The following is a 26,056-nucleotide window of genomic DNA, read 5'->3' as shown; positions in this document are numbered from 1 at the left end:
TTCTTAGCTAAGTCCTAGTAGGACTCTAGGCTAGCCCTTTTCCTTTGTTTCGTTTTTCCTTTTCCTACTCTATTTCTTGTCCCCTACCCCAAGTAATCTCTCCCCTCTCCTATATAAATACCCCCATAGACCCCCCCTCTCCTCACACCAAAAACCCAAACCCCCTCTCCTCCCCAAGCCGCACCCCACCCCGCGCCCTACACCGCCGCCGCGCCACCCCACACCCGCGCCGCCGCCGCACCTTGCCCACGCCGCCGCCGCCCTATGCCACGCCGCCGGAGCCCCGTTCGCCGAGGTTGCCCCGCGTCTCTTTTCCTCGGATCGTTTTCTTCTAATCGTTCCGATTCTTTTATTCTCTTCCGATTCGTTTTCTTTCCGGTTCTTCTCTAAACCGTTCCGGTTTCTAGATCGGTTTTTCGTTCGGTTTTCTTTTCCGAAACCCTAGATCGGTTTTCGTTCTTCTTTCGGACCGCTCGTCTGAACGAACGTGATCACCGATTTTTCCCGGTTAACGACGCCCATTCGTTTAACCGTTCATCTCTTTCTTTTCGTCGGATTTATTCCGCGTCTTTTCCGCGATCGCGATCTCAGATCCGATCTTCGTTCTAGTTTTCCCCCTCGCCCGTTTATCGGAATCAGGTGATTCAAGCGCCTGGTGTTTCGTCTCGAAACCGCCGTTCCGTCTAATTAACTTGAACAAGTTTTTGCTATGGTAAAATTTGACCTAGTTTCAACTTGCTAGAACCGAGTTGTTTTCTTCCGCCGTTTGTTTTCCGTCGTTTGTTCGGTTCGTTCTTTCTTTGCAAACCGGAGTTCTTAAGTTGAACTTTCGGGTTCGTTCTCTCGTTCGAGTTTTACTTGTGCATTAGATGAGTACTTATTGTGTGGTTACTATTGTTTGCTTACGATAGATTGACCGGAGTGTGACGAGTAGATCTATCAAGAGTTTTAAGTGCGAATCATCTTCATCTACATTGCAGGCAAGTAACACTTTGATCATACCTTTTCTACAACCCATGTTTTATTGCATTAGATCAATCCTCTCACATTGCATGAATAGGATCTAATTAAATTGTGGGATGGGAAGTAGATGAGGTAGTACCTATTACCTGTTTATTATCAAACCTTGGGAGTTACTTCTACGTTTGCTTATTATGCCATGCTATGCTAGTAGACGTGGATTGGGTGAGTGATATCCATGACAGATGTGAGTTGATAATTTTAATGGTTTATCTAAGGTGGCAACTTAAACACACATCTGGGTGGATTGAGGCACCTGATGTCTATCAGGACTTGCCTGTTTTTTTTGGACCGCCACCCAGGCTCAAAGGGATCATAAGATCTTTCATGCTAGAAACTTCCGTGTGCAGCCACATGCTACTATGGGCTCTGGCATAGTTGACTAAGTTGTGCGAATTCTTACGGGGTGGACTAGCAGATGTAGGGGTTGTAGGTGGTACGGTCTACCCCACATGTAAGGTGCTAGCGCTTCTGAAAGACTATGTCTCGGTCATCCGTTTCTCAAACACCATGTAGTGCGAGAAAACAAACGGAGGCGATCGAGTCATGTGGGGAAAAGTGCGCAAACCTCTGCAGAGTGTACAAACTAATCATGATTAGCCGTGTCCCCGGTTATGGACATCTTGAGTATCTAGTACTTGAATATCATGTGAATCTCAACATGTTACTTCCAATTAATGTTGTTGGGTTTTTAATTACTTTTAATTGGGATTGAGAATGCTGTCAACCATTCTCAATGTTTCACAACCACCATGATAGTTAAATAAATTTATTCCTTTGCAGTAGGGAAAAATTGGCTTTACGCAAAAACCTTATAACCATAGAGCTTTTCCACCAGCCATATATGCATATAGTGATAGCCATTGTTCATCATTTTCTCTATGCTGTGAATTTGCCAGTACATTCAATGTACTGACCCGTTTCGGGCTGCAACGTCTCATGTTGCAGGATGATCTTACGACGAGTAAGTGATACGTTAGGGTTACGATTTCTACACTCAACTTTGCCATTGGTGTTGATGGGAATCCACAACCTTGTTGCTTCCGCTATATGGATTGAGGTAATAGTATTTACGTTACTTTATACATGTGATTTACCTCTGTTATAAATCCTTCGAGTACTGTGTGTGTCAGCATACCGATCCAGGGATGACACGTAAGCACAGAGACTTGATCCATTCGGGTCGGGTCGCTACACAGACCTACTTTGGGCCGACCAAACGCTACTCCGTAACTGGGTAGATATAAAGGTAGGTTTCGGACTTGTCCAGACCCGTGCTGTGAGACATGGTCGAGCAAGATGGGATTTTCCCATCCAATCAGGAGATATATAGTCTGGTCCCCTCATGTGATCTGACCAAGATAAGATAGTCATGCAACAAGGATTATGGGATAATCCAGTTTGTGGTCGGCATCACTGAAACGAGAAAGAAGTCGGGTTGTAACAGGGATGAGCATATCGCCTTGAGCCCGACAACATATATCGTGTGGCAAAGGGAATGGAAGTATGACGTATAGGTTCGCCAACCAAGTTCATAGTCTGCTTGGTGGTCGGCACGCCTTGCTAGTGGTCGCTACCAACTGAGCAGGTCGGAGGTGATCCAACCTATGACCAAGCCGACTTGAACCTAAAGGGTCACGTGCTTAAGGGAAGGAACCTACGAGGTCGTATCCGATGACAATGGTCGGATGTGATCCGAGCTGGACTTGGATCTTGACCGAGTAGACTTTGGGCTTTAGGATCCGAGTGAGGCCCAAGTGTTGAGCCCGTGACGGATGTGTATATATAGTGGAGGTGCAGCATACGTTTTTAGTTAATCACTTCGGCGTCGTCACTAGGACTTTGCATGTGTTGCAACTAGCTACCTCCACTCGTCCCCGACTATGTGATCGGACCTAGCACTGCATGGTGTTCCTCCTCCACGCGCGGATACCGTTAGTGACGGTGCACTTGCGTTGCTCTGGTGAACCTGGTCGTGGGATCCAACGATCAATTGTTCGAGGGAGATCGGACAAGGAGGAGACAAACCCCGCGGATGCACTGCCCCAACTCTTTTTCCGTTGCACGGTACTGCGTAAGTAGTGGTAACGATCCGTGATCCATCTCCCGTAGCATGTTCCTGGATGTTTTGCGGGTAGGAATTTTAATTTGCAGTAGACGCACCCTAACGTAGAACCCAACATTACATATCTTCTACCTCTTCTACTTATGTATGTTCTAGTGTTCCTCGCCGGTGACCGCACCTTCACTTCACAGGTTTTATCGCCGCCGCTCACGGAGACGGTGAACGGAGGACGCGGTCGTCGGAAGGGAACAACAAGGACTTAGACGACGGACGCCGCCGTAGTCTAGGTTTAGGTCCGGTCCCCTTTTGTTAATGAAAACTATCTAAAATGTAGTGAATGTGCTCCGTTTTGTATGAATATCAACTTGTTTCCATGATTTTCGCTCAGTTGGTTGAAACACTACTTGAAATGTATAGGGGTAGCATAACATTGAATGACCGGTTTCCGTATCTATATCCGTGGACAGATGTTATGTCCGGTTTATGGGTCAGGGTTGGAAATGCGCCGGCAAGCAAGCATGTCAAATATGGCCAGGCACAGAAACAAAGCCTCCCCATTGGGATGATCTTTTCGCCCAAACATCCCCCTTTAAACCGGCGAAGGGACACCAACTAAAACCACAGGCTCTGCCGGTCTGCCCATACACAACTACAAGAAAAGAGAACACAAATCCACAAGTAGCCATGTCCTCTCTCTATCTCCCCCGTAAGTCCATAAACAAATATATATATATATATATATACTATGACTAGGTGAGCTGCTTCAGCCTTGAGAGTACAAACAGCAACAGGGGAGGAGGAAGAGGAGGAGGGGCACCACCACCACAAGTACACTCAGATTGGGGGCGCAAAGGAGAAGTATCCCTTTTGCCTCACCACCTTCTTCCTCTTGTGCAAGCAAGAAAACAAGGGGTCTTGAACAATGATGGCCTGTGGGTCTCGAAGCAACGAGATAGTGGACGAGTTCGAGAAGCTGGTCATCAAGATGAACCCTCCAAGGTTTCTCTCCTTCCTCGCAACCCCATGTTCTTCCTCCTTTCTGCCCCCTTTGACCTGTGTCCCTTGTTAACTGTGCTGCTGCTCCTTGGCCTTTGGGAACTTGCAGGGTCACCGTGGATAATACCTCCGACATGACTGCAACCTTGGTCAAGGTACAGACACAGCTCCGGAGCCCTGCTCTGTTCTTGGTTCCTGCTGCAAATTCTGTGCCGACATTTCTTTTCCTTGCATAATTATTTCTCACGCCCGGTTTTTTTGCGCAGGTTGACAGCGCGAACAAGTATGGGACCTTGCTAGAGGTTGTCCAGGTGCTGACCGATCTGAAGCTGACCATAAACCGGGCCTACATTTCCTCTGATGGGGAGTGGTTCATGGATGGTGAGCAGGGCCTTTTTTCACTTGCAGCATCCCTGTCTTGGAAAGATTAAGGAGGAAGCTAGCGTGGCTTTCTGCTTTCGATTTGGGCGTAAATCTTTCCGTCTTTTCCAATCTTGATGATGAGGCTCCACCTTTGTGCAGTGTTCCATGTCGTGGATGAGGAAGGGAATAAGCTTTATGACGGCCAAGTCATCGACAGAATTGAGCAGGTAAAGTACTACAAAGAATCCCAGCCTGTGCAGCTGCCTGCGGATTAATGGTTTCCCTGGCAAAGGCAGAGCAGAGTGCAGAGCAATGTGTGAGCTCATTGCAGTTCGGGATCGGCGGTGTGATATAGGAACGTGTTGATTGCAGTCTCTCGGAGCCGGGTCGCTCAGCTTCCGCGGCACGGACCGGTGCGTCGGCGTCGAGGCGGAGGCGGAGGCGGCGCAGACGGTGATCGAGCTGATCGGGCGGGACCGGCCGGGCCTCCTGTCGGAGGTGTTCGCGGTGCTCACCAACCTCAACTGCAACATCGCGGCGTCCGAGGTGTGGACGCACGACGGCCGCATGGCGGCGCTCATGTACGTGACGGACGCCGAGACCGGCGGCGGCATCGAGGAGCCCGAGCGTCTGGACACGGTGAAGCGGCTGCTCCGGCACGTGCTGCGCGGCAGCAGCCGGGACAAGAAGGCCGCCCGGGCCGCCATCTCGGCGCGTGCCGCGGCGCCGCACGCCCAGCGGCGCCTGCACCAGATGATGCACGCCGACCGGGGCGCCCACCGCGCCGACGGCGGCGACGGCGACGCGGCGGCCGACGACCGGAGCCTGCCGGTGGTGGTGGTGGAGGATTGCGCCGAGAGGGGGTACACGCTGGTGAACGTGCGGTGCCGCGACCGGCCGAAGCTGCTGTTCGACACGGTGTGCACCCTCACCGACATGCAGTACCTCGTCTTCCACGGCACCGTCATCGCCGAGGGCTCCGAGGCCTACCAGGTGCGCGCGTTTTTCCCTTCTCCTCTCCCTGATGAGACTGTGTGCATGAGTCGATGCATCTTTCTTTCCCTGCCAGTGCCACTCTCCAGTCTCCAGTCCAGTGCACAGCATTTTCACCGGTTCCGATGCTCCTCGCATCGCATTTCTTTGACCGGCAGTACACGCTAGTGGTACTGGAGAGCCGAGCAGAGAGCAGAGATGCCTCTGCTTGTTAGATCTTGGCATGTGACGAGGGAAGGATGGAGATCCTACCTAGTTTTGCGTGAGCTTGACTGACTGACCAAACAGCTCCTTTCGTTCCTATACGCAACAAACAACGAGAAGAAAATGCATTTACAGGAGTATCTTTCTTAACGTACGGGCAGAATGGAAAAGACAGACACATGCTCATCATCGTTCCTCCGCTCCTGCAGGAGTATTACATCAGGCACCTCGACGACGGCGCCGCCGCCTCCGACCAAGACCGGGAGCAGCTCCGCCGCTGCCTCGAGGCCGCCATCCAACGCCGTAACACAGAGGTACACATCATCATCATCATATGCATTCGGTTCGGACACAAAAAACATTCTTACTGGACCGAGCTGCACCGCACTGCGAGACGAGAAGTGCTACGCACAGCATGTGACGCGTTTGCACTTGGCAGGGGCTTGGGCTGGAGCTGTGCTGCGAGGACAGGGTGGGGCTGCTGTCGGACGTGACGCGTATATTCCGGGAGCACGGGCTGTCGGTCACGCACGCCGAGGTGGCGACGCGCGGGGAGCGGGCGGCCAACGTCTTCTACGTGGTGACCGCGTCGGGGATGCCCGTGCAGGCGCAGGCCGTGGAGGCCGTCCGGGCGGAGATCGGCGACGAGATCCTCCTGGTCAAGGAGGACGCCGCCGCGCCCAAGTCGCCCCCGGGCCGCGACGGCGGCGGTCGCTCGCTCGGAAACATGATCCGGTCCCGCTCCGAGAAGTTCCTCTACAACCTCGGCCTCATCAGGTCATGCTCTTAGAGCGGCTGCATGGACCTACCTACCACCTAGCTCCGGTCGATCAGCTCATCAGGTCATGCTCTTAGTCTTAGAGGAGCATGGATGGACCTACCTACCTAGCTCAGGGTTGCAGTGCTGTAGTACGTAGCTACTAGCTAGCTAAGCTAAGTACGTAGCTAGGCTAGGGCGCGGCTCCTTTGTTAACCATCCTTGTCAACTTCTTGGGTGAAAAGGAACGTGCATGTTTCGTCGCCAATCAGTAGCAGTGTAAATATTCTCAATCTTGTCGTTCTTCTTCATCATTTGCCATATCTTGCGTCTCTGGATTGCTTGTGTCCGAGATGGACTGTCCGCGTCAGCATCGACGTGGGAAGCTAAGTTAACCACGAATCACGAGATGTGGAAATTGACCTGCGACGTATACGAAGTATACGAAGACACGAACAAGGTGCGATCGAGGTCCTTGTGCGAAAGCTTAAAGCAAGCGGGGTTCGTTATAATATACGCATGCACTTGGGACGGTCTAGGTGGTGTCAAAACAAAGGATGCTTAGCCATGCCGAAGCAAACAGATGAGTACTGTGATTCAACTGCAAATCATGTACGGCGTCTTGGTTTCTTCCCGTTCAATGTTAAAACACTGGTACTACTAGTACTTTAATTAATCTTGTACCTTTCATCAATGCGTGCGTATGCTCGTCGGCTCGTGAGGCGCTGCTAGACCACTGAGGTTCACTTTCTCATCACGTGCGCCTCGCAGAAGAGAAGGTGAGTTAATTCAACTGCCGTTCCCGATCGGTACCACCTCCGTGGCTCCGTAGCAAAGCTACAAGCATGGACACCAAGGAATGAATGCATGCACACGAGACGTACATGGCTCAGCAGCCATGGCAGAAGCGCGTCGTTCAAAGATTCAAACCGGAGTCAGTGTGTGTATGTGTTCTCCCGACGAACTGCAGTAACACAGTGACACTAGGAGGGAGAGGGAGAGAGAGTGAGAGAACAGTAGTAGCTGGTTTGTTTTCATGAGACGAAGAAAAAGGGCTGAGACGCCGAGCTCGATCCAGCTCTTGGAGTTTCCAAGGAGCAGGGCACAGGAGCGCTGGCGCGGCTCATACGGAGGCACAGCAAGGGCACGTGATTCACACTGTTGGCAGCCCCCCAAACCGAACAGTTTGCTCCTGTAGGGGCTAGTGCTAAACCTCTGAGCTGAGGCCAGGCGACAAAACCTTCACTGCCGCCGCGGCCCCAGCCTCGCCACCACCTTTTCATGGCGCGCGGGAACCGCACAGGTTTTGCGCTGCGCGGCCCTCTCTTTTTCTTTCGGTAACAAGAAACGCCGGTGGTGGTGGTGGTGGCTGACTCGACACGCGACACAAAGGTGTCTCGCTGCTGCCCTTTCCGGTGGCAAGGCGAGGCAGCCTTTGCGTTCCCGGCACACTCTCTTGATCCGACCCCGACTAGGCTCGGCTTTGGTTAGCTAGGGAATTGCTTCATTGGTTAGTGCTGTCTGTCGTGGTCTAGGCAAGGCTTAGTTCGCATGGTTTGGGACAGAGTTAAGCAAAGGTGATCATGACATGATGACAAGGTGATAAAAGGAAAAGGGGGTTTGGTTACACAAGGTGGTAAAGCGGCAGACCAGCAGTTGCCTGCACGACTGGGTTTTGGGACACAAGGTGCGATCTCAAGGAAAGGGCGCAAAAGGTGGTGTCCCTTGTTAATTCCCTGCACGTCATGGTCTTGCTTGCTTTCTACAGCACCTCCCACGTTCTTATCATCGAAATATCACGTGGCATTCGCGGGAATTTTTTTTGCTTGGCGCTTATAAAAAGACAAAGCATTTGAACCTCTTGTTCGTGTCTCCAGCAAGAAAAGAAAAAAGAAAAGGAACTCACTGCTGCCAGCAGACACGCAGTCTCTCCCCGAGTGGCGAAGGCATGAACGATTTTTAGGTGTGACGAAGTTTACCTAGGGCGTGTTTGGTTACATTGTCGATTCAGCTTAGCCCGGTGAGTCTGGCTCTATTGAGTCTGGCTCTATTGAGCCGGTTTGAAGGGATACAGGCCAAAAAAAATCACATGCACATAGTTTGGTTGCCTGCATGCCTCTAGTTGCATGAGACAACCATTTTTGACCCAGCGTTTGGTTGCCTGCATGCCCCTAGTTGCATGAGACAACCATTTTTTACCCAGCGTTTGGTTGCCCGCATTGCATTAGGTGCACATATGACATGGTGTTTGGTTGCAACCTGCATAAGGTGTTGTCACCACTTCTAACTAGTGGTGACCTTACCACACACAATCTGAACATAGTGCCACCTAGTTAAACAAATGACAGTTCATTGTAACTACAATCAAATGACGGATCAAATTATTAAGAGCCATTGGCTAAATAGGGGATAGTTCATCGGTGTTGCTGCTTCATCTTCCTCTTCTGCTTCTGCTTCTGCTTCTTCTTCTTCCTCTTCTTCTGTGCTTCTGCTGCTGCTGTTTCTTCTTCCTCTTCTTCAAATCTCGCACTGACCTCTGTTAAGCCACATTGCCTCTGCCCACTCCAACTTTTTGTTCTTCCAAGCGTCATTGTCAAATGCCTCCACACCATGGCCAGAGCTAACAACATCGTCAGGCTCGGCCTCTTCCTCCTCAGGCACGTGTTCATCAAAGCCCCACTGGAGGATCCAGTTATGCAGAATGCAACAAGTAAGAACTAGCTTAACCTGAGTGGAGTATGGATGGAATGGCTTCTGATCCAGGATCTTAAACCTATTCTTCAGAGCTCCAAATGCCCTCTCAATAGTTACTCTAAGGCTGGAGTGTCTGAGATTAAACAGCTCCTGTGCAGTCCTAGGAAAGTTCCTACCAGAGAACTCGTTGAGATGATACCTTGTTTTTCTGAAGGGTGGAAGAATACCCGGCCGACATGCATAGCCAGCATCTCCAAGGTAGAACTTGCCGTCGGGGATGTTGATCCCATCAGGTCGACTCATGCTGTCAGTGAGAATGTTTGCATCATGCGCTGACCCCTCCCAGCCAGCCAGCACATATGTGAACTTCAGATCAAAGTCAACATCAGCAAGCACATTCTGGCTTGTGTAGTGCTTCCTCCCCCTGTATGCTGCAGACTGTGACCTAGAAACTCTGGCAGTGACATGAGTATCATCTATTGCCCCAATGCAGTCCTGAAAATGGCATCGGTAGCATGTGTTAGTGCTGAACTTGAACAATACAAGCATATCAAACCATGAAAAGTGTATATTGTCAATGCTCACCTTGAAGTATGGATACCATCTTGGGCTTCCACGAATTTGGGGTGGAGTCTGGCCAGATGGTCTCCTGATCATCTCTCCGCTAAGCTCCCCAACAGCAAAAAGCACCTGCTTGAAGTACCTAGAGATGGTCTCCATTGATCTCCTGAACGTGTCGTGAATGGCCCTGAACCTCTGGTTATGGCCAACAACATGGAGGAACATGGCCACTTTCTCTTCGACACTGGTGTTGATGCTATCTTGTAATAGGCCCCTGCTCCTTTTAAATGGTGCTCTTTTCATTCTAAGCATCGATAGAGCCTCGACGTCATTCCAGTTGTAGATGTAGTTCAGATTTTGGATCCTCTCCTGTTCCCGAGGAAATAATGGACCATAGCGGATCAATGGTCTCCTAGCACGACGAACAGCTCTTTGGTGCATGAACATGACCCATGCTTGAATCACACTAATCGGTGCTACTGCCTGGATTATCAGCCTCATCCGTGCGTCCATAACCTAGTCGACATCGACGGTTCGTTCAGTGGGAAATCGATCCTACACCTAGCTTAAAGGCCTAACCACTGAGCTAACAAAGGGGAAGGGGGTGCTGCTTACTGGCATCGGAGATAAGGACGGCGTAGGGGGAGCCATGGCACAGAGTAGGTCGACCAGACGGTGGCCAACAACAAGGGGAGCACCAGATCCGCCGTAAACGCCGCCGCCTCTTCCGCCGTCGCCGATGGTGAGGTAGTAGGGAAGAAAGGGGGGCAGTGGCAATGGGTGAGCGAGTGAAAGGGGGTGAGGCTAATTTGGCGCCGGGACGGCGCGCCAGATTTCCATCTCCCGCCATCCCCCCTCGCCCGCGCCTCGCTCCCGCCCGTGCGACCTCGCGCCGCACTCAGCCTGGCTCGCGAGAAACTGCCAATCCGAGGGTTTCCAGCGAGCCAGGCTCTGGGCTGCTTTGAGAAGCGTGCGATGCAGGCCCAACAGGAAAACCAGGCAACCAAACAGGCCTCTTCCTTCCCGCGCGGGCCTGGTTGGGCTCGGTGCGGGCAACCAAACACACCCCTAGTATACCGCTCAGTACAGATCCTACGCTATTACCAAGTGTGTACGACAATTCCTAGGTATGCCACACGCCAAACCTTGGTAGATTGATGGCTCCATCACTGCCTCCCCACTCCCCTCGCCGTCACCTGCAGTGCCCTCGGTCAAAGCCCTCGTTGTGATCTGGACGACGATGGGGATTCTTTATACCTCGCGTGACTATGATGTGTCGGCTCTGAACGACCCAACACTGTCGGTGGAGCTCAGGATCCCGAGCGGTGGCCCGTGATCTTCTGGCGACTAGGACAGTCACAGTGGTTGTGTGGAAACCATAGCTTGAGGAGAATCTATTTGTGGTCTCACGATGCTCAACTAGGACTGTGAGGTGTGTGCCATCTCCGGCGACAAGCGGCGCACCATCTGGTCGCGGAGGCGTGTACGGGGTCTTGGAGGCTGGCCTTTGTGGGATGTTGCGCGCATTGTCACTAGATCTCCCTTGGCCAAGCTCGATTTGGATCCCGTGAGGGCTCAACTGTGTGCAGCTCTTCGTCTCCGCGAGGTGTTGGTGGCGGTGGAGAGGCTGCTTAGCCTGGTTCCTCCAACTCTGGTGGTGTGGCTGGTGGGTTGCGGGTGTGATGTGTGTCTCGTCTAGTGTTGCGGCGGGAATGTTTTAGCAATCTAGGGGGTTGTTCTTGCTTAGGCGGATACTGCATTGCCAACGCCCGTGGACGCCGCTACCCTTCTTGGAGGCATCTTTGCACTGTGGTCCTTCTAGAAGGCATTTTATTAGTAGTCAACATGTTAACGTGACCGATAATACCTTGTTGGAGGGATGTTGGGTGGAAACCCTGGATTTGCTGGTGCAGTGTGTTGTTTTGGCAAGGACGAGGGGCAAGGATTGCAGCAACAGGTTATGATGGGGTGCGAGTGAGTTGTCAATTAGTTTCTTCTCACTTCAGTGGTTTTATTCCTTCACCATGTTGTCCTGGAGGAGCTTGGGTTGTGAGGATGGCAGGTCATGGGTGTTTTGTTGCGGGGTCTGTGCGTCACGGGTAAGCGTTTGTATCCTGCAGTGTTTGAAGGAAATATGCCCTAGAGGCAATAATAAAGTTGTTATTTATATTTCCTTATATCATGATAAAGGTTTATTATTCATGCTATAATTGTATTGACCGGAAACTTAGTACATGTGTGAATACATAGAAAAACAGAATGTCACTAGTATGCCTCGACTTGACTAGCTCGTTGAATCAATGATGATTATGTTTCCTAAACATAGACATGAATTTGTCATTTGATTAACGGGATCACATCATTAGAGAATGATGTGATTGACTTGACCCATCTGTTAGCTTAGCATGATGATCGTTTAGTTTGTTGCTATTGCTTTCTCCATAACTTATACATGTTCCTATGACTATGAGATCATGCAACTCCCGAATACCGGAGGAACACTTAGTATGCTATCAAACGTCACAACGTAACTGGGTGACTATAAAGATGCTCTACAAGTGTCTCCGATGGTGTTTGTTGAGTTGGCATAGATCGAGAATAGGATTTGTCACTCCGTGTATCGGAGAGGTATCTCTGGGCCCTCTCGGTAATGCACATCACTATAGGCCATGCAAGCAATGTGACTAATGAGTTAGTTGCGGGATGATGCATTACGAAACGAGTAAAAAGACTTGCCAGTAACGAGATTGAACTAGGTATTGAGATACCGACGATCGAATCTCGGGCAAGTAACATACCGATGACAAAGGGAACAACGTATATCGTTATGCAGTTTGACCGATAAAGATCTTTGTAGAATATGTGGGAGCCAATATGAACATCCAGGTTCCGCTATTGGTTATTGATCGGAGACGCGTCTCGGTCATGTCTGCATAGTTCTCGAACCCGTAGGGTCCGCACGCTTAACATTCAGTGACGATCGATATTATGAGTTTATGTGTTTTGATGAACCGAAGGTAGTTTGGAGTCCCGGATATGATCACGTACATTAAGAGGAGTCTCGAAATGGTCGAGATATAAAGATTGATATATTGGATGACTATATTCGGACACCGGATGAGTTCCGGGGGTCACCGGATAATTATCGGAGTGCTGGGGGGTTATCGGAACCCCCGGGGGGAACTAATGGGCCACATGGGCCTTAGTGGAGAGAGAGAGAGAGGGTCGGCCAAGGCAGGGCCGCGCACCCCCTCCCCTCTAGTCCGAATTGGCCTAGGGAAGGGGGGCCGGCGCCCCCCCTTTCTTTCTCTTCTCTCCCTCTCCTTCCTTCCCCATTCCTCCTCCTAGTAGGACTAGGAAAGGGGAGTCCTACTCCTACTAGGAGGAGGACTCCTCCTCTCCTGGCGCGCCCCAAGGGCGGCCGGCCTCCCCCTTGCTCCTTTATATACGGGGGCAGGGGGCACCCTAGAACACACAAGTTGATCACTGATCCCTTAGTCGTGTGCGGTGCCCCCCTCCACCATAATCCACCTCGGTCATATCATCGTAGTGCTTAGGCGAAGCCCTGCGATGGTAGCTTCATCATCACCGTCATCACGCCGTCATGCTGACGAAGCTCTCCATCGACACTCAGCTGGATCGAGAGTTCATGGGAAGTCGCCGAGCCGTACGTGTGCAGATCGCGGAGGTGCCGTACTTTTGGTACTAGGATCGGTCGGATCATGAAGGCGTATGACTACATCAACCGCGTTGTCATAACACTTCTTCTTACGGTCTACGAGGGTCCGTGGACAACACTCTTCCCCTCTCATTTCTATGCATCACCATGATAGATCTTGCGTGTGCGTAGGAATTTTTTTAAATTACTGCGTTCCCCAATAGTGGCATCCGAGCCAGGTCTATGCGTAGATGTTATATGCACGAGTAGAACACAAAGGAGTTGTGGGCGTGGGTATATACATATTGCTTGCCGTCACTAGTTGATTCTTCATTCAGCGGTATTGTTGGATGAAGTGGTCCAGACCGACATTACGCGTACGCTTACGTGAGACTGGTTCTACCGACGTGCTTCGCACACAGGTGGCTGGTGGGTATCAGTTTCTCCAACTTTAGTTGAATCGGATTCAATGAACAGGGTTCTTTCTGAAGATCAAAAAGCAATCACTATACTGCGTTGTGGTTTTTGATGTGTAGGTAAGAACGGTTCTTGCTCAGCCCGTAGCAGCCACGTAAAACTTGCAACAACAAAGTAGAGGACGTCTAACTTGTTTTTGCAGGGCATGTTGTGATGTGGTATGGTCAAGAAATGATGCTAAATTTTATTGTATGAGATGATCATGTTTTATAACACAGTTATCGGCAACTGGCAGGAGTCACATGGTTGTCGCTTTATTGTATGAAATGCAATTGCCATGTAATTGCTTTACTTTATCACTAAGCGGTAGCGATAGTCATAGAAGCAATAGTTGGCGAGACGACAACGATGCTTCGATGGATATCAAGGTGTCAAGCCAGTGACGATGGTGATCATGACAGTGCTTTGGAGATGGAGATCAAAGGCACAAGATGATGATGGCCATATCATATCACTTATATTGATTGCATTTGATGTTTATCCTTTATGCATCTTATTGTGCTTAGTTCGGAGGTAGCATTATAAGATGATCTCTCACTAAATTTCAAGGTATAAGTGTTCTCCCTGAGTATGCACCATTGCTACAGTTCGTCGTGCCGATACACCACGTGATAATCGAGTGTGATAAGCTCTACGTTCACATACAACGGGTGCAAGCCAGTTTTGCACACACAGAATACTCGGGTTAAACTTGACGAGCCTAGCATATGCAGATATGGCCTCGGAACACTGAGACCGAAAGGTCGAGCATGAATCATATAGTAGATATGATCAACATAGTGATGTTCACCATTGAAAACTACTCCATCTCACGTGATGGTCGAACATGGTTTCATTGATATAGATCACGTGATCACTTAGATGATTAGAGAAATGTCTATCTAAGTGGGAGTTCTTAAGAAATTTGATCAATTAAACTTTAATTAATCATGAACTTAGTACCTGATAGTATTTTGCATGTCTATGTTGTTGTAGATAGATGGCCTGTGCTGTTGTTCCATTGAATTTTAATGTGTTCCTAGAAAAAGCTAAGTTGAAAGATTATGGTAGCAACTACACAGACTGGGTCCGTAACTTGAGGATTATCCTCATTGCTGCATAGAAGAATTACGTCCTGGAAGCACCACTAGGTGACAAACCTGCTGCATGAGCAACGCTAGATGTTGTGAACACCTGGCAGAGCAAAGCTGATGACTACTTGATAGCTCAGTGTGCCATGCTTTACGGCTTAGAATTGGGACTTCAACGACGTTTTGAATGTCATGGAGCATATGAGGTGTTCCAGGAGTTGAAGTTAATATTTCAAGCAAATGCCTGGATTGAGAGATATGAAGCCTCCAATAAGTTCTACAGCTGCAAAATGGAGGAGAACAGTTTTGTCAGTGAACATATACTTAGAATGTCTGGGTATCACAACCACTTGACTCAGCTGGGAGTTAATCTTCCTGATGATAGTGTCATTGACAGAGTTCTTCAATCACTGCCACCAAGCTACAAAGAGCTTCATGATGAACTATAATATGCAAGGAATGGATAAGACGATTCCTGAGCTCTTCGCAATGCTAAAGGCTGTGGAGGTAGAAATCAAGAAGGAGCATCAAGTGTTGATGGTCAACAAGACCACAAGTTTCAAGAAAAAGGGTAAAGGGAAGAAGGGGAACTTCAAGAAGAACAGCAAGCCAGTTGCTGCTCAAGTGAAGAGACCCAAATCTGGACCTAAGCCTGAGACTGAGTGCTTCTACTGCAAAGGGACTGGTCACTGGAAGCGGAACTGTCCCAAGTATTTGGCGGAGAAGAAGGATGGCAGAGTGAAAGGTATATTTGATATACATGTTACTGATGTGTACCTTACTAATACTCGCAGTAGTGCCTGCGTATTTGATACTAGTTCAGTTGCTAACATTTGCAACTCGAAACAAGGGCTATGGATTAAGCGAAGATTGGCTAAGGACGAGGTGACGATGCGCGTGGGAAATGGTTCCAAACTCGATGTGATCGTCGTCGACACGCTACCTCTACATCTACCTTCGGGATTAGTTTTAGACCTAAATAATTGTTGTTTGGTTCCAGCGTTGAGCATGAACATTATATCTGGATCTTATTGGATGCGAGACAGTTATTCATTTAAATCAGAGAATAATGGTTGTTCTATTTATATGAGTAATATCTTTTATGGTCATGCACCCTTGATGAGTGGTCTATTTTTACTAAATCTTGATAGTAGTGATACACATGTTCATAGTATTGAAGACAAAAGATGTAGAGTTGATAATGATAGTGCAACTTATTTGTGGCACTGCCGTTTGGGTCCTATTAGTGTAAAGCGCATGAAGAAACTCCATTCAGATGGACTTCTAGAATCACTTGATTATGAATCACTTGGTTCTTGCGAACCATGCCTCATGGGCAAGATAACCAAAACTCCGTTCTCCGGAACAATGGAGCGAGCAAAAGAGTTATTGGAAATCATACATACTGATGTATGTGGTCCAATGAACATTGAGGCTCGTGGCGGATATCGTTATTTTCTCACCTTCACAGATGATTTGAGAAGATATGGGTATATCTACTTAATGAAACATAAGTCTGAAACATTTGAAAAGTTCAAAGAATTTCAGAGTGAAGTGGAAAATCATCGTAACAAGAAAATAAAGTTTCTATGATCTGATCGTGGAGGAGAATATTTGAGTTACGAGTTTGGTCTTCATTTGAAACAATGCGAAATAGTTCCGCAACTCACGCCACCCAGAACACCATAGCGTAATGGTGTGTCTAAACGTCGTAATCGTACTTTACTAGATATGGTGCGATCTATGATGTCTCTTACTGACTTACCGCTATCGTTTTGGGGTTATGCTTTAGAGACGGCTGCATTCACATTAAATAGGGCACCATCTAAATCCGTTGAGATGACACCTTATGAACTGTGGTTTGGCAAGAAACCCAAGTTGTCGTTTCTTAAAGTTTGGAGATGCGATGCTTATGTGGAAAAGCTTCAACCTGATAAGCTCGAACCCAAATCGGAGAAATGTGTCTTCATAGGATACCCAAAGGAGACTGTTGGGTACAGCTTCTATCACAGATCCGAAGGCAAGATATTCGTTGCTAAGAATGGATCATTTCTAGAGAAGGAGTTTCTCTCGAAAGAAGTGAGTGGGAGGAAAGTGGAACTTGATGAGGTAATTGTACCTGCTCCCTTATTGGAAAGTAGTTCATCACTGAAATCAGTTCCAGTGATTCCTACACCAGTAAGTGAGGAAGCTAATGATGATGATCATGAAACTTCTGATCAAGTTACTACCGAACCTCGTAGGTCAACCAGAGTGAGATCCGCACCAGACTGGTACGGTAATTTGTTCTGGATGTCATGTTACTTGACCATGACGAACCTACGAACTATGAGGAAGCGATGATGAGCCTAGATTCTGCAAAATGGCTTGAAGCCATGAAATCTGAGATGGGATCCATGTATGAGAACAAAGTATGGATTTTGGTTGACTTGCCCGATGATCGACAGGCCATAGAGAATAAATGGATCTTCAAGAAGAAGACTGACACTGACGGTAATGTTACTGTCTACAAAGCTCGACTTGTTGCAAAAGGTTTTCGACAAGTTCAAGGAGTTGACTATGATGAGACCTTCTCACCCGTAGCGATGCTTAAGTCCGTCCGAATCCTGTTGGCAATTGTCGCATTTTATGATTATGAAATTTGGCAAATGGATGTCAAAACTGCATTCCTTAATGGATAACTTAAAGAAGAGTTGTATATGATGCAACCAGAAGGTTTTGTCGATCCAAAAGGTGCTAACAAAGTGTGCAAGCTCCAGCGATCCATTTATGGACTGGTGCAAACCTCTCGGAGTTGGAATATACGCTTTGATAGTGTGATCAAAGCATATGGTTTTATATAGAATTTTGGAAAAGCCTGTATTTACAAGAAAGTGAGTGGGAGCTCTGTAGTATTTTTGATATTATATGTAGATGACATATTGTTGATCAGAAATGATACTTGAATAAGAATTTTTCAATGAAAGACCTTGATGAAGTTGCTTATATATTGGGCATCAAGATCTATAGAGATAGAACAATACGCTTAATTGGACTTTCACAAAGCACATACCTTGATAAAGTTTTGAAGAAGTTCAAAATGGATTAGGCAAAGAAAGGGTTCTTGCCTGTGTTACAAGGTGTGAAGTTGAGTCAGACTCAATGCCCGACCACTTCATACGATAGAGAGAAAATGAAACTCATTCCCTATGCTTAGCCATAGGTTCTATCATGTATGCAATGTTGTGTACTAGACCTGATGTGTGCCTTGCTATTATTTTAGCAGGGAGGTACCAAAGTAATCCAGGAGTGGATCACTGGACAGCGGTCAAGAACATTCTGAAATACCTGAAAAGGACTAAGGATATGTTTCTCATATATGGAGGTGACAAAGAGCTCGTCGTAAATGGTTATGTCGATGCAAGCTTTGACACTGATCCGGATGACTCTAAGTCACAAACCGGATACGTGCTTATATTAAATGGTGGAGCTGTTAGTTGGTGCAATTCCAAGTAGAGCGTCGTGGCGGGATCTACGTGTGAAGCGGAGTACATAACTGCTTCGGAAGCAGCAAATGAACGAGTCTAGATGAAGGAGTTCATATCCGATCTAGGTGTAATACCTAGTGCATCGGGTCCAATGAAAATCTTTTGTGACAATACTGGTGCAGTTGCCTTGGCAAAGGAATCCAGATTTCACAAGAGAACTAAGCCCATCAAGAGACGCTTCAATTCCATCCGCGATCAAGTCAAGGAGGGAGACGTAGAGATTTGCAACATACATACCGGATCTGAATGTTGCAGGCCCGTTGACTAAGCCTCTCTCACAAGCAAAACATAATCAGCACCAAGACTCCATGGGTGTTAGAATCATTACAATGTAATCTAGATTATTGACTCTAGTGAAATGGGAGACTGAAGGAAATATGCCCTAGAGGCAATAATAAAGTTGTTATTTATATTTCCTTATATCATGATAAATGTTTATTTTTCATGCTATAATTGTATTAACCGGAAACTTAGTACATGTGTTAATACATAGACAAACAGAATGTCACTAGTATGCCTCTACTTGACTAGCTTGTTGAATCAATGATGGTTATGTTTCCTAACCATAGACATGAAGTTGTCATTTGATTAACGGGATCACATCATTAGAGTTTGATGTGATTGACTTGACCCATCAGTTAGCTTAGCACGACGATCGTTTAGTTTGTTGCTATTGCTTTCTCCATAACTTAAACATGTTCCTATGACTATGAGATCATGCAACTCCCGAATATCGAAGGAACACTTAGTGTGCTATCACACGTCAAAACGTAACTGGGCGACCATAAAGTTACTCTACAGGTGTCTCCGATGGTGTTTGTTGAGTTGGCATAGATCGAGATTAGGATTTGTCACTTCGTGTATCGGAGAGGTATCTCTGGGCCCTCTCGGTAATGCACATCACTATAAGCCTTGCAAGCAACGTGACTAATGAGTTAGTTGTGGGATGATCCATTACGGAACGAGTAAAGTGACTTGCCAGTAACGAGATTGAACTAGGTATTGAGATACAAACGACCGAATCTCGGGCAAGTAACATACCAATGACAAAGGGAACAACATATATCATTGTGCGGTTTGACCGATAAAGATCTTCGTAGAATATGTGGGAGCCAATATGAACATCCAGGTTCCGCTATTGGTTATTGACCGGAGACGTGTCTCGGTAATGCCTACATCGTTCTCGAACCCGTAGGGTCCGCACGCCTAACGTTCGGTGACGATCGGTATTATGAGTTTATGTGTTTTGATGAACCGAAGGTAGTTCGGAGTCCCAGATATGATCATGGACATTACGAGGAGTCTCAAAATGGTCGAGACATAAAGATTGATATATTGGATGAGTATATTCGGACACTAGATGAGTTTCGGGGGTCTGATAATTATCGGAGTGCCGGGGGTTATCGGAACCCCCGGGGGGAACTAATGGGCCACATGGGCCTTAGTGGAGAGAGAGAGGGCCGGCCAAGGCAGGGCCGCGCGCCCCTCCCCTATAGTCCGAATTGGACTAGGGAAGGGGGCGGCGCCCCCCTTTCCTTCTCTTCTCTCCCTCTCCTTCCTTCCCCCTTCCTCCTCCTAGTAGGACTAGGAAAGGGGAGTCCTACTCCTACTAGGAGGAGGACGCTCCTCTCCTGGCGCGCCCCAACGGCTGGCCGGCCTCCCCTTGCTCCTTTATATACGGGGGCAGGGGGCACCCTGGAACACACAAGTTGATCATTGATCCCTTAGACGTGTGCGGTGCCCCCTCCACCATAATCCACCTCGGTCATATCATCGTAGTTCTTAGGCGAAGCCCTGCAATGGTAGCCTCATCATCACTGTAATCACGCCATCGTGCTAACAAAGCTCTCCCTCGACACTCAGCTGGATCGAGAGTTCGTGGGACGTCACCGAGCCGAACATGTGCGGATCGCAGAGGTGCCGTACTTTAGGTACTAGGATCGGTCGAATCGTGAAGACGTACGACTACACCAACCGCATTGTCATAAAGCTTCCTCTTACGGTCTACGAGGGTACATGGACAACACTCTTCCCCTCTCGTTGCTATGCATCACCATGATAGATCTTGCGTGTGCGTAGGAATTTTTTTGAAATTACTGCGTTCCCCAACAGTGTTTGTCGCCGGAGTTGGAGCACTCACAATGGTTGCCGACTATTTAGTATGGGTCATCATTGGTTATGGCGTGTGTTGTGTTTGTTGGCGGACGCCAAAGGTGAAGTCAGAGTTGTCAGCCGGAGGAGGAGAGATGACAACGACGTCCGATGGTAACCTCGATGGCGGTGTGTCTTCTAGATGGTGTGTTTGGGCTTCCATGATGACATTTGTGTGAGTGATTGTGAAAATTTTCATCCGCTATTTTTCAATTAACTAGGAAAATCTTGTCTTCTCTTCTTAATTAATAAAATATAAGACTAGAACCATACGCGCGCTTTGTAGGGCCGTCTACTTTCCTGCCTTTTATTTTTTTGGTTCTTAATTCACATATAGATTCTTTGTTTCTCTATTTGTGGGCCGAGTGTTGTTATTCAATTTTATGGGCATGTTGTGTTCTTTTCAAACCTTGCATGGCGAAATAAAATCCTAAAAGAATCTGCTACTTGTTCAGCCTCAAGCGAGCGAAAGATTGAATTTGAACCGTGTTGACAAAGAAAGGATGAAAGATGGAGAGGAAGGAGGAACCAGGAGTTGTGATACATATCTTGTGGACCATGGTGTGTTGAAGAAGGCGACCAGGTCCTGAAGACGGGGTCGTCCCTGTCGAGCGCCTCCGCTAGCCATGTCGACCTACCTCACCGCTTGCCCTTTCAGGCCCCGCGCGTTGCCTTCACTGGATGGTAATTGCCTCAACAAGAGAAGGGTAGAAAGATGGCGGAGAGATGGGCGGGGTGTCGGTGTCAAAACCGACGGATCTCAGGTAGGGGGTCCCGAACTGTGCGTCTAAGGCAGATGGTAACAGGAGGCAGGGGACACAATGTTTACCCAGGTTCGGGCCCTCTCGATGGAGGTAATACCCTACGTCTTGCTTGATTGATCTTGATGATATGAGTATTACAAGAGTTGATCTACCACGAGATCGTAGAGGCTAAACCCTATAAGCTAGCCTATGATTCTGATTGTTGTTGTCCTACGGACTAAACCCTCCGGTTTATATAGACACCGGAGGGGGCTAGGGTTATACAGAGTCGGTTACTAGGGAGGAGATCTACATATCCGAATTGCCAAGCTTGCATTTCCACGCAAAGGAGAGTCCCACCCGGACACGGGACGAAGTCTTCAGTCTTCTATCTTCATAGTCCAACAGTCCGGCCAAAGTATATAGTCCGGCTGTCCGAGGACCCCCTAATCCGGGACTCCCTTAGTAGCCCCTGAACCTGGCTTCAATGACGATGAGTCCAGCGCGCAGATTGTCTTCGGCATTGCAAGGCGGGTTCCTCCTCCGAATACTCCACAGAAGATTTTTGAACACAAGGGTCGTGTCCGGCTCTGCAAAACAAATTCCACATACTACCATAGAGAGTATAATATTTCCACAAATCTAATCTGCTGACAAATTTTCATAACGTGACATCACGCCATGGCCTGATCTTTATGCGAACCATTTTTCTCAACCAGCTACTACGCGTATTACGAGGCGGTTTTCTTGTCACGTCTCGTCAAAGCAGAGATCGTGTCCCCTTATCACGGGATTCTCATCAATACGGGTGTGGGTAACCCAACCGTGCCATCAATTGCAACGCTTGGGGAATAAGAGAGTTTACCAGGCAGGTGGGGAGGTGCATAGCTTCGTCCGCCCTTATAAAGGGACAAGGACTCCTCCTTTTCACCCACGCCTTCTTCTTCCCTGCCCATCCATTCTTGCGCACTCGAGCTCCAGCGCCCAAATCCGCATTTTCTCCGTAAAACCACTCCAAACATGTCCGGAGCGGGAGGCAAGTGGATGGTCTCCTCCGTTACGGAGGAGAACATTACGAAGCTCCGGGAAGCCGGATACCTGGCCGCAGACATCGCACATGGGCTCCCAGACGAGGGGCAGATCGTCCCTACTCCAAGACCCCATGAGAGGGTTGTATTCCTCCCCCACTTCGTCTGCGGGTTGGGATTTCCCCTCCACCCGTTCGTCTGTGGGCTCATGTTCTACTACGGGCTGGACTTCCATGATCTGGCCCCCAATTTCATCCTCAACATTTCAGCGTTTATCGTCGTGTGCGAGGCCTTCCTCCGCATCAAGCCCCACTTCGGCCTGTGGCTGAAGACCTTCAACGTGAAACCGAAGGTGGTGGTCGGCCAGCAAGCGGAGTGCGGAGGCGCCATGGTGGGCAAAATGCCTAATGTCACCTGGCTCGAGGGCTCCTATGTGGAGACCGTGAAGGGGTGGCAATCGGGGTGGTTCTACATGACCGAGCCATGCGACGCCAACTGGGCGGCGGCCCCCGAATTTCGATCCGGCATCCCCACGCGACTCACCTCCTGGAAAGAGAAGGGCCTATCCTGGAGTTCATCGGTGGAGCTCACTGTACTCCAAAACTGCGAAAGAAATATGATAAGCAAGAAAATCAAGCTCGTCAACATGGTCCAGGTCATGCTCTTTCGTCGGACCCTTCCGTGTCAAGGACGGGCATTCAATATGTGGGAGTTCAACCCAGCCAAGCACCAGACGCCGCGAGAGCTTTTTGACACGACGCACCAAGACGTCTGGAGGGTGCTATTCAAGGCCGCCGAGGTACCTCCTCCCCTTACCGAGGATCGCGGACTCAGCGCAAAGCGCCCTATGATACGTCTCCGTCGTATCTACTTTTCCAAACACTTTTGCCCTTGTTTTGGACTCTAACTTGCATGATTTGAATGGAACTAACCCGGACTGGCGCCACTTTCAACAGAATTGCCATGGTGTTATTTATGTGCAGAAACAAAAGTTATCGGAATGACCTGAAACTTCACGGAACATCTTTTTGGAAATAATAGAAAATCCTTGCAAAAGATGATGACCAGGGGGCCCACACCCTAGCCACGAGGGTGGGGGCGCGCCTGCCCCCCTGGGCGCACCCCCTACCTCGTGGGCCCCCTGGAGCTCCTCCGACCTCAACTCTAACTCTATATATTTGCTTTCGGGGAGAAAAAATAAAGAAGAAGGATTCATCATGTTTTATGATACAGAGCCGCCGCCAAGCCCTAAAACCTCTCGGGAGGTCTAATCTGGAGTCCGTTCGGGGCTCCGGAGAGGGGAATCCGTCGTCATCGGCATCATTAGCCTTCCTCCATCACCAATTTCATGATGCTCACCGCCGTGCGTGAGTAATTCCATCGTAGGCTTGCTGGACGGTGATGGGTTGGATGAGATTTATCATGTAATTGAGTTCGTTTTGTTAGGGTTTGATCCCTAGTATCCACTATGTTCTGAGATTGATGTTGCTATGACTTTGCTATGCTTAATGCTTGTCACTAGGGCCCGAGTGCCATGATTTCAGATCTGAACCTATTATATTTTCATCAATATATGTGAGTTCTTGATCCTATCTTGCAAGTCTATAGTCACCTACTATGTGTTATGATCCGGCAACCCCGAAGTGACAATAATCGGGACCACTCCCGGTGATTTCCATAGTTTGAGGAGTTCATGTATTCACTATGTGTTAATGCTTTGGTCTGGTACTCTATTAAAAGGAGGCCTTAATATCCCTTAGTTTCCGCTAGGACCCCGCTGCCATGGGAGGGTAGGACAAAAGATGTCATGCAAGTTCTTTTCCATAAGCACGTATGACTATATTCGGAATACATGCCTACATTACATTGATGAACTGGAGCTAGTTCTGTGTCACCCTAGGTTATGACTGTTATATGATGAACCGCATCCGGCATAATTCTCTATCACCGATCCATTGCCTACGAGCTTTCCATATATTGTTCTTCGTTATTTACTTTTCCGTTGCTATTACTATCATCACTACAAAAAACCAAAAACATTACTTTTGTTATCATTACCTTTTGCTACCGTTACCACTACTAGCATATTACTTTGCTACTAAATACTTTGCTGCAGATATTAAGTTTCCAGGTGTGGTTGAATTGACAACTCAACTGCTAATACTTGAGAATATTCTTTGGCTCCCCTTGTGTCGAATCAATAAATTTGGGTCGAATACTCTACCCTCGAAAACTGTTGTGATCCCCTATACTTGTGGGTTATCAAGACTATTTTCTGGCGCCATTGCCGGGAAGCATAGCTCTATTCTTTGAGTCACTTGGGATTTATATCTGCTTATCATTATGAAGAACTTGAGAGATCCAAAAACCAAGATTTATCCCTCAACTACAAGGGGAGGTAAGGAACTGCCATCTAGCTCTGCACTTGATTCACCTTCTGTTTTGAGTAAGCTTGCGACACCTAAACCTACTTCTACTATTCATTCTGATATGTTGCATGTTATTAATGATGCCACTTCTGCTATGCATGATACTTATGATGAAACTACTTCTATGCTTGATACTACTATGCCACTTGGTGAATTTCTTGATGAACAACTTGCTAGGGTTAGAGAGAATGAAATTATTGAAACTGATAATATTGATGAAAGTGATGATGAACACCCTCCCCCTAATAAATATGAATTGCCTGTTGTTCCTGAGGGTTATGTTTTGGATGAAGAATCTGCTAGAGCTATTTTAGCTTGCAATGATAGAATTGATCTAAATAGTTTATTAGCTAAATGGAAGCAGCAATCCCTTAATGCTAGAATGAAACCTGACCCTGCTTTTGCTACTTCACCTATCTGTGTTACTGATAAGGATTATGAATTCTCTATTGATCCTGATATAATTACTTTGGTTGAGTCTGATCCTTTTTATGGCTATGAATCTGAAACTGTTGTGGCACATCTTACTAAATTAAATGATATAGCCACCCTATTCACTAAAGATGAGAGAACTCGCTAATTTTATATCCTTAAAATTTTCCATTCTCATTGAAGGGTGATGCTAAGATATGGTTTAATTCTCTTGATCCTGGTTGTGTGTGTAGTCCCCAGGATATGATTTCCCTGCTCATAAGAAACAAGCCGCTTTAAGGGATATATATAATTTTGTGCAAATTGAAGAAGAGAGTCTCCCACAAGCTTGCGGGAGGCTTCTCCAATTACTTAATGCTTTGCCTGATCATCCTCTTAAGAAAAATGAAATACTTGATATCTTTTATAATGGACTAACCGATGCTTATAGAGATTACCTGGATAGTTGTGCTGGTTCTGCTTTCAGGGAAAGAACACTGGATGAAGCTGAAATTCTATTGAATAATATGTTGACTAATGAAAATAATTGGACACTTCCCGAGCCTATTCCTAAACCAACTCCGAAGAAGAGAGGTGTTCTATTTCTCAGCCCTGAGGATATGCAAGAGGCAAAGAAATCCATGAAAGAAAAGGGTATTAAAGCTGAAGATGTTAAGAATTTACCTCCTATTGAAGAAATACATGGTCTTAATTTACCGCCCATCGAAGAAATGCATAATTTCAATCCATATCCTATTGAAGAAATACATGGTCTTGATAACCCGACACAGGTAGTAAAGGTAAATTCTCTCTATAGATATGATAAAGCTGAAATCCCATTTACTAAGTTTGCTAGCCCATGCTTAGATGAGTTTGATAAATTTATGGATAAGCAAGAAGACTTCAATG

At 47.6% G+C, this 26,056-nt stretch overlaps 1 protein-coding gene across 1 annotated transcript; it reads left to right on the top strand.

The window, feature by feature from the left end:
- The first annotated feature begins 3,719 nt into the window (after positions 1-3,719).
- Positions 3,720-6,719, top strand: LOC125522873 (ACT domain-containing protein ACR4-like). Its single transcript, XM_048687920.1, has 7 exons — positions 3,720-4,084; positions 4,191-4,236; positions 4,348-4,462; positions 4,604-4,671; positions 4,817-5,437; positions 5,851-5,955; positions 6,081-6,719. Exons 1-7 carry the CDS (start codon positions 4,008-4,010, stop codon positions 6,429-6,431), a joined length of 1,383 nt encoding a protein of 460 aa, XP_048543877.1. The 5' UTR covers positions 3,720-4,007; the 3' UTR covers positions 6,432-6,719.
- Positions 6,720-26,056: the final 19,337 nt, after the last annotated feature.

The sequence above is a fragment of the Triticum urartu genome, chromosome 7 (assembly GCF_003073215.2).
Source record: "Triticum urartu cultivar G1812 chromosome 7, Tu2.1, whole genome shotgun sequence".
NCBI lineage: Eukaryota > Viridiplantae > Streptophyta > Magnoliopsida > Poales > Poaceae > Triticum > Triticum urartu.
The sequence above is the reverse complement of the archived record's forward strand: the minus strand, read 5'-3'. Positions and strand labels throughout refer to the sequence as shown.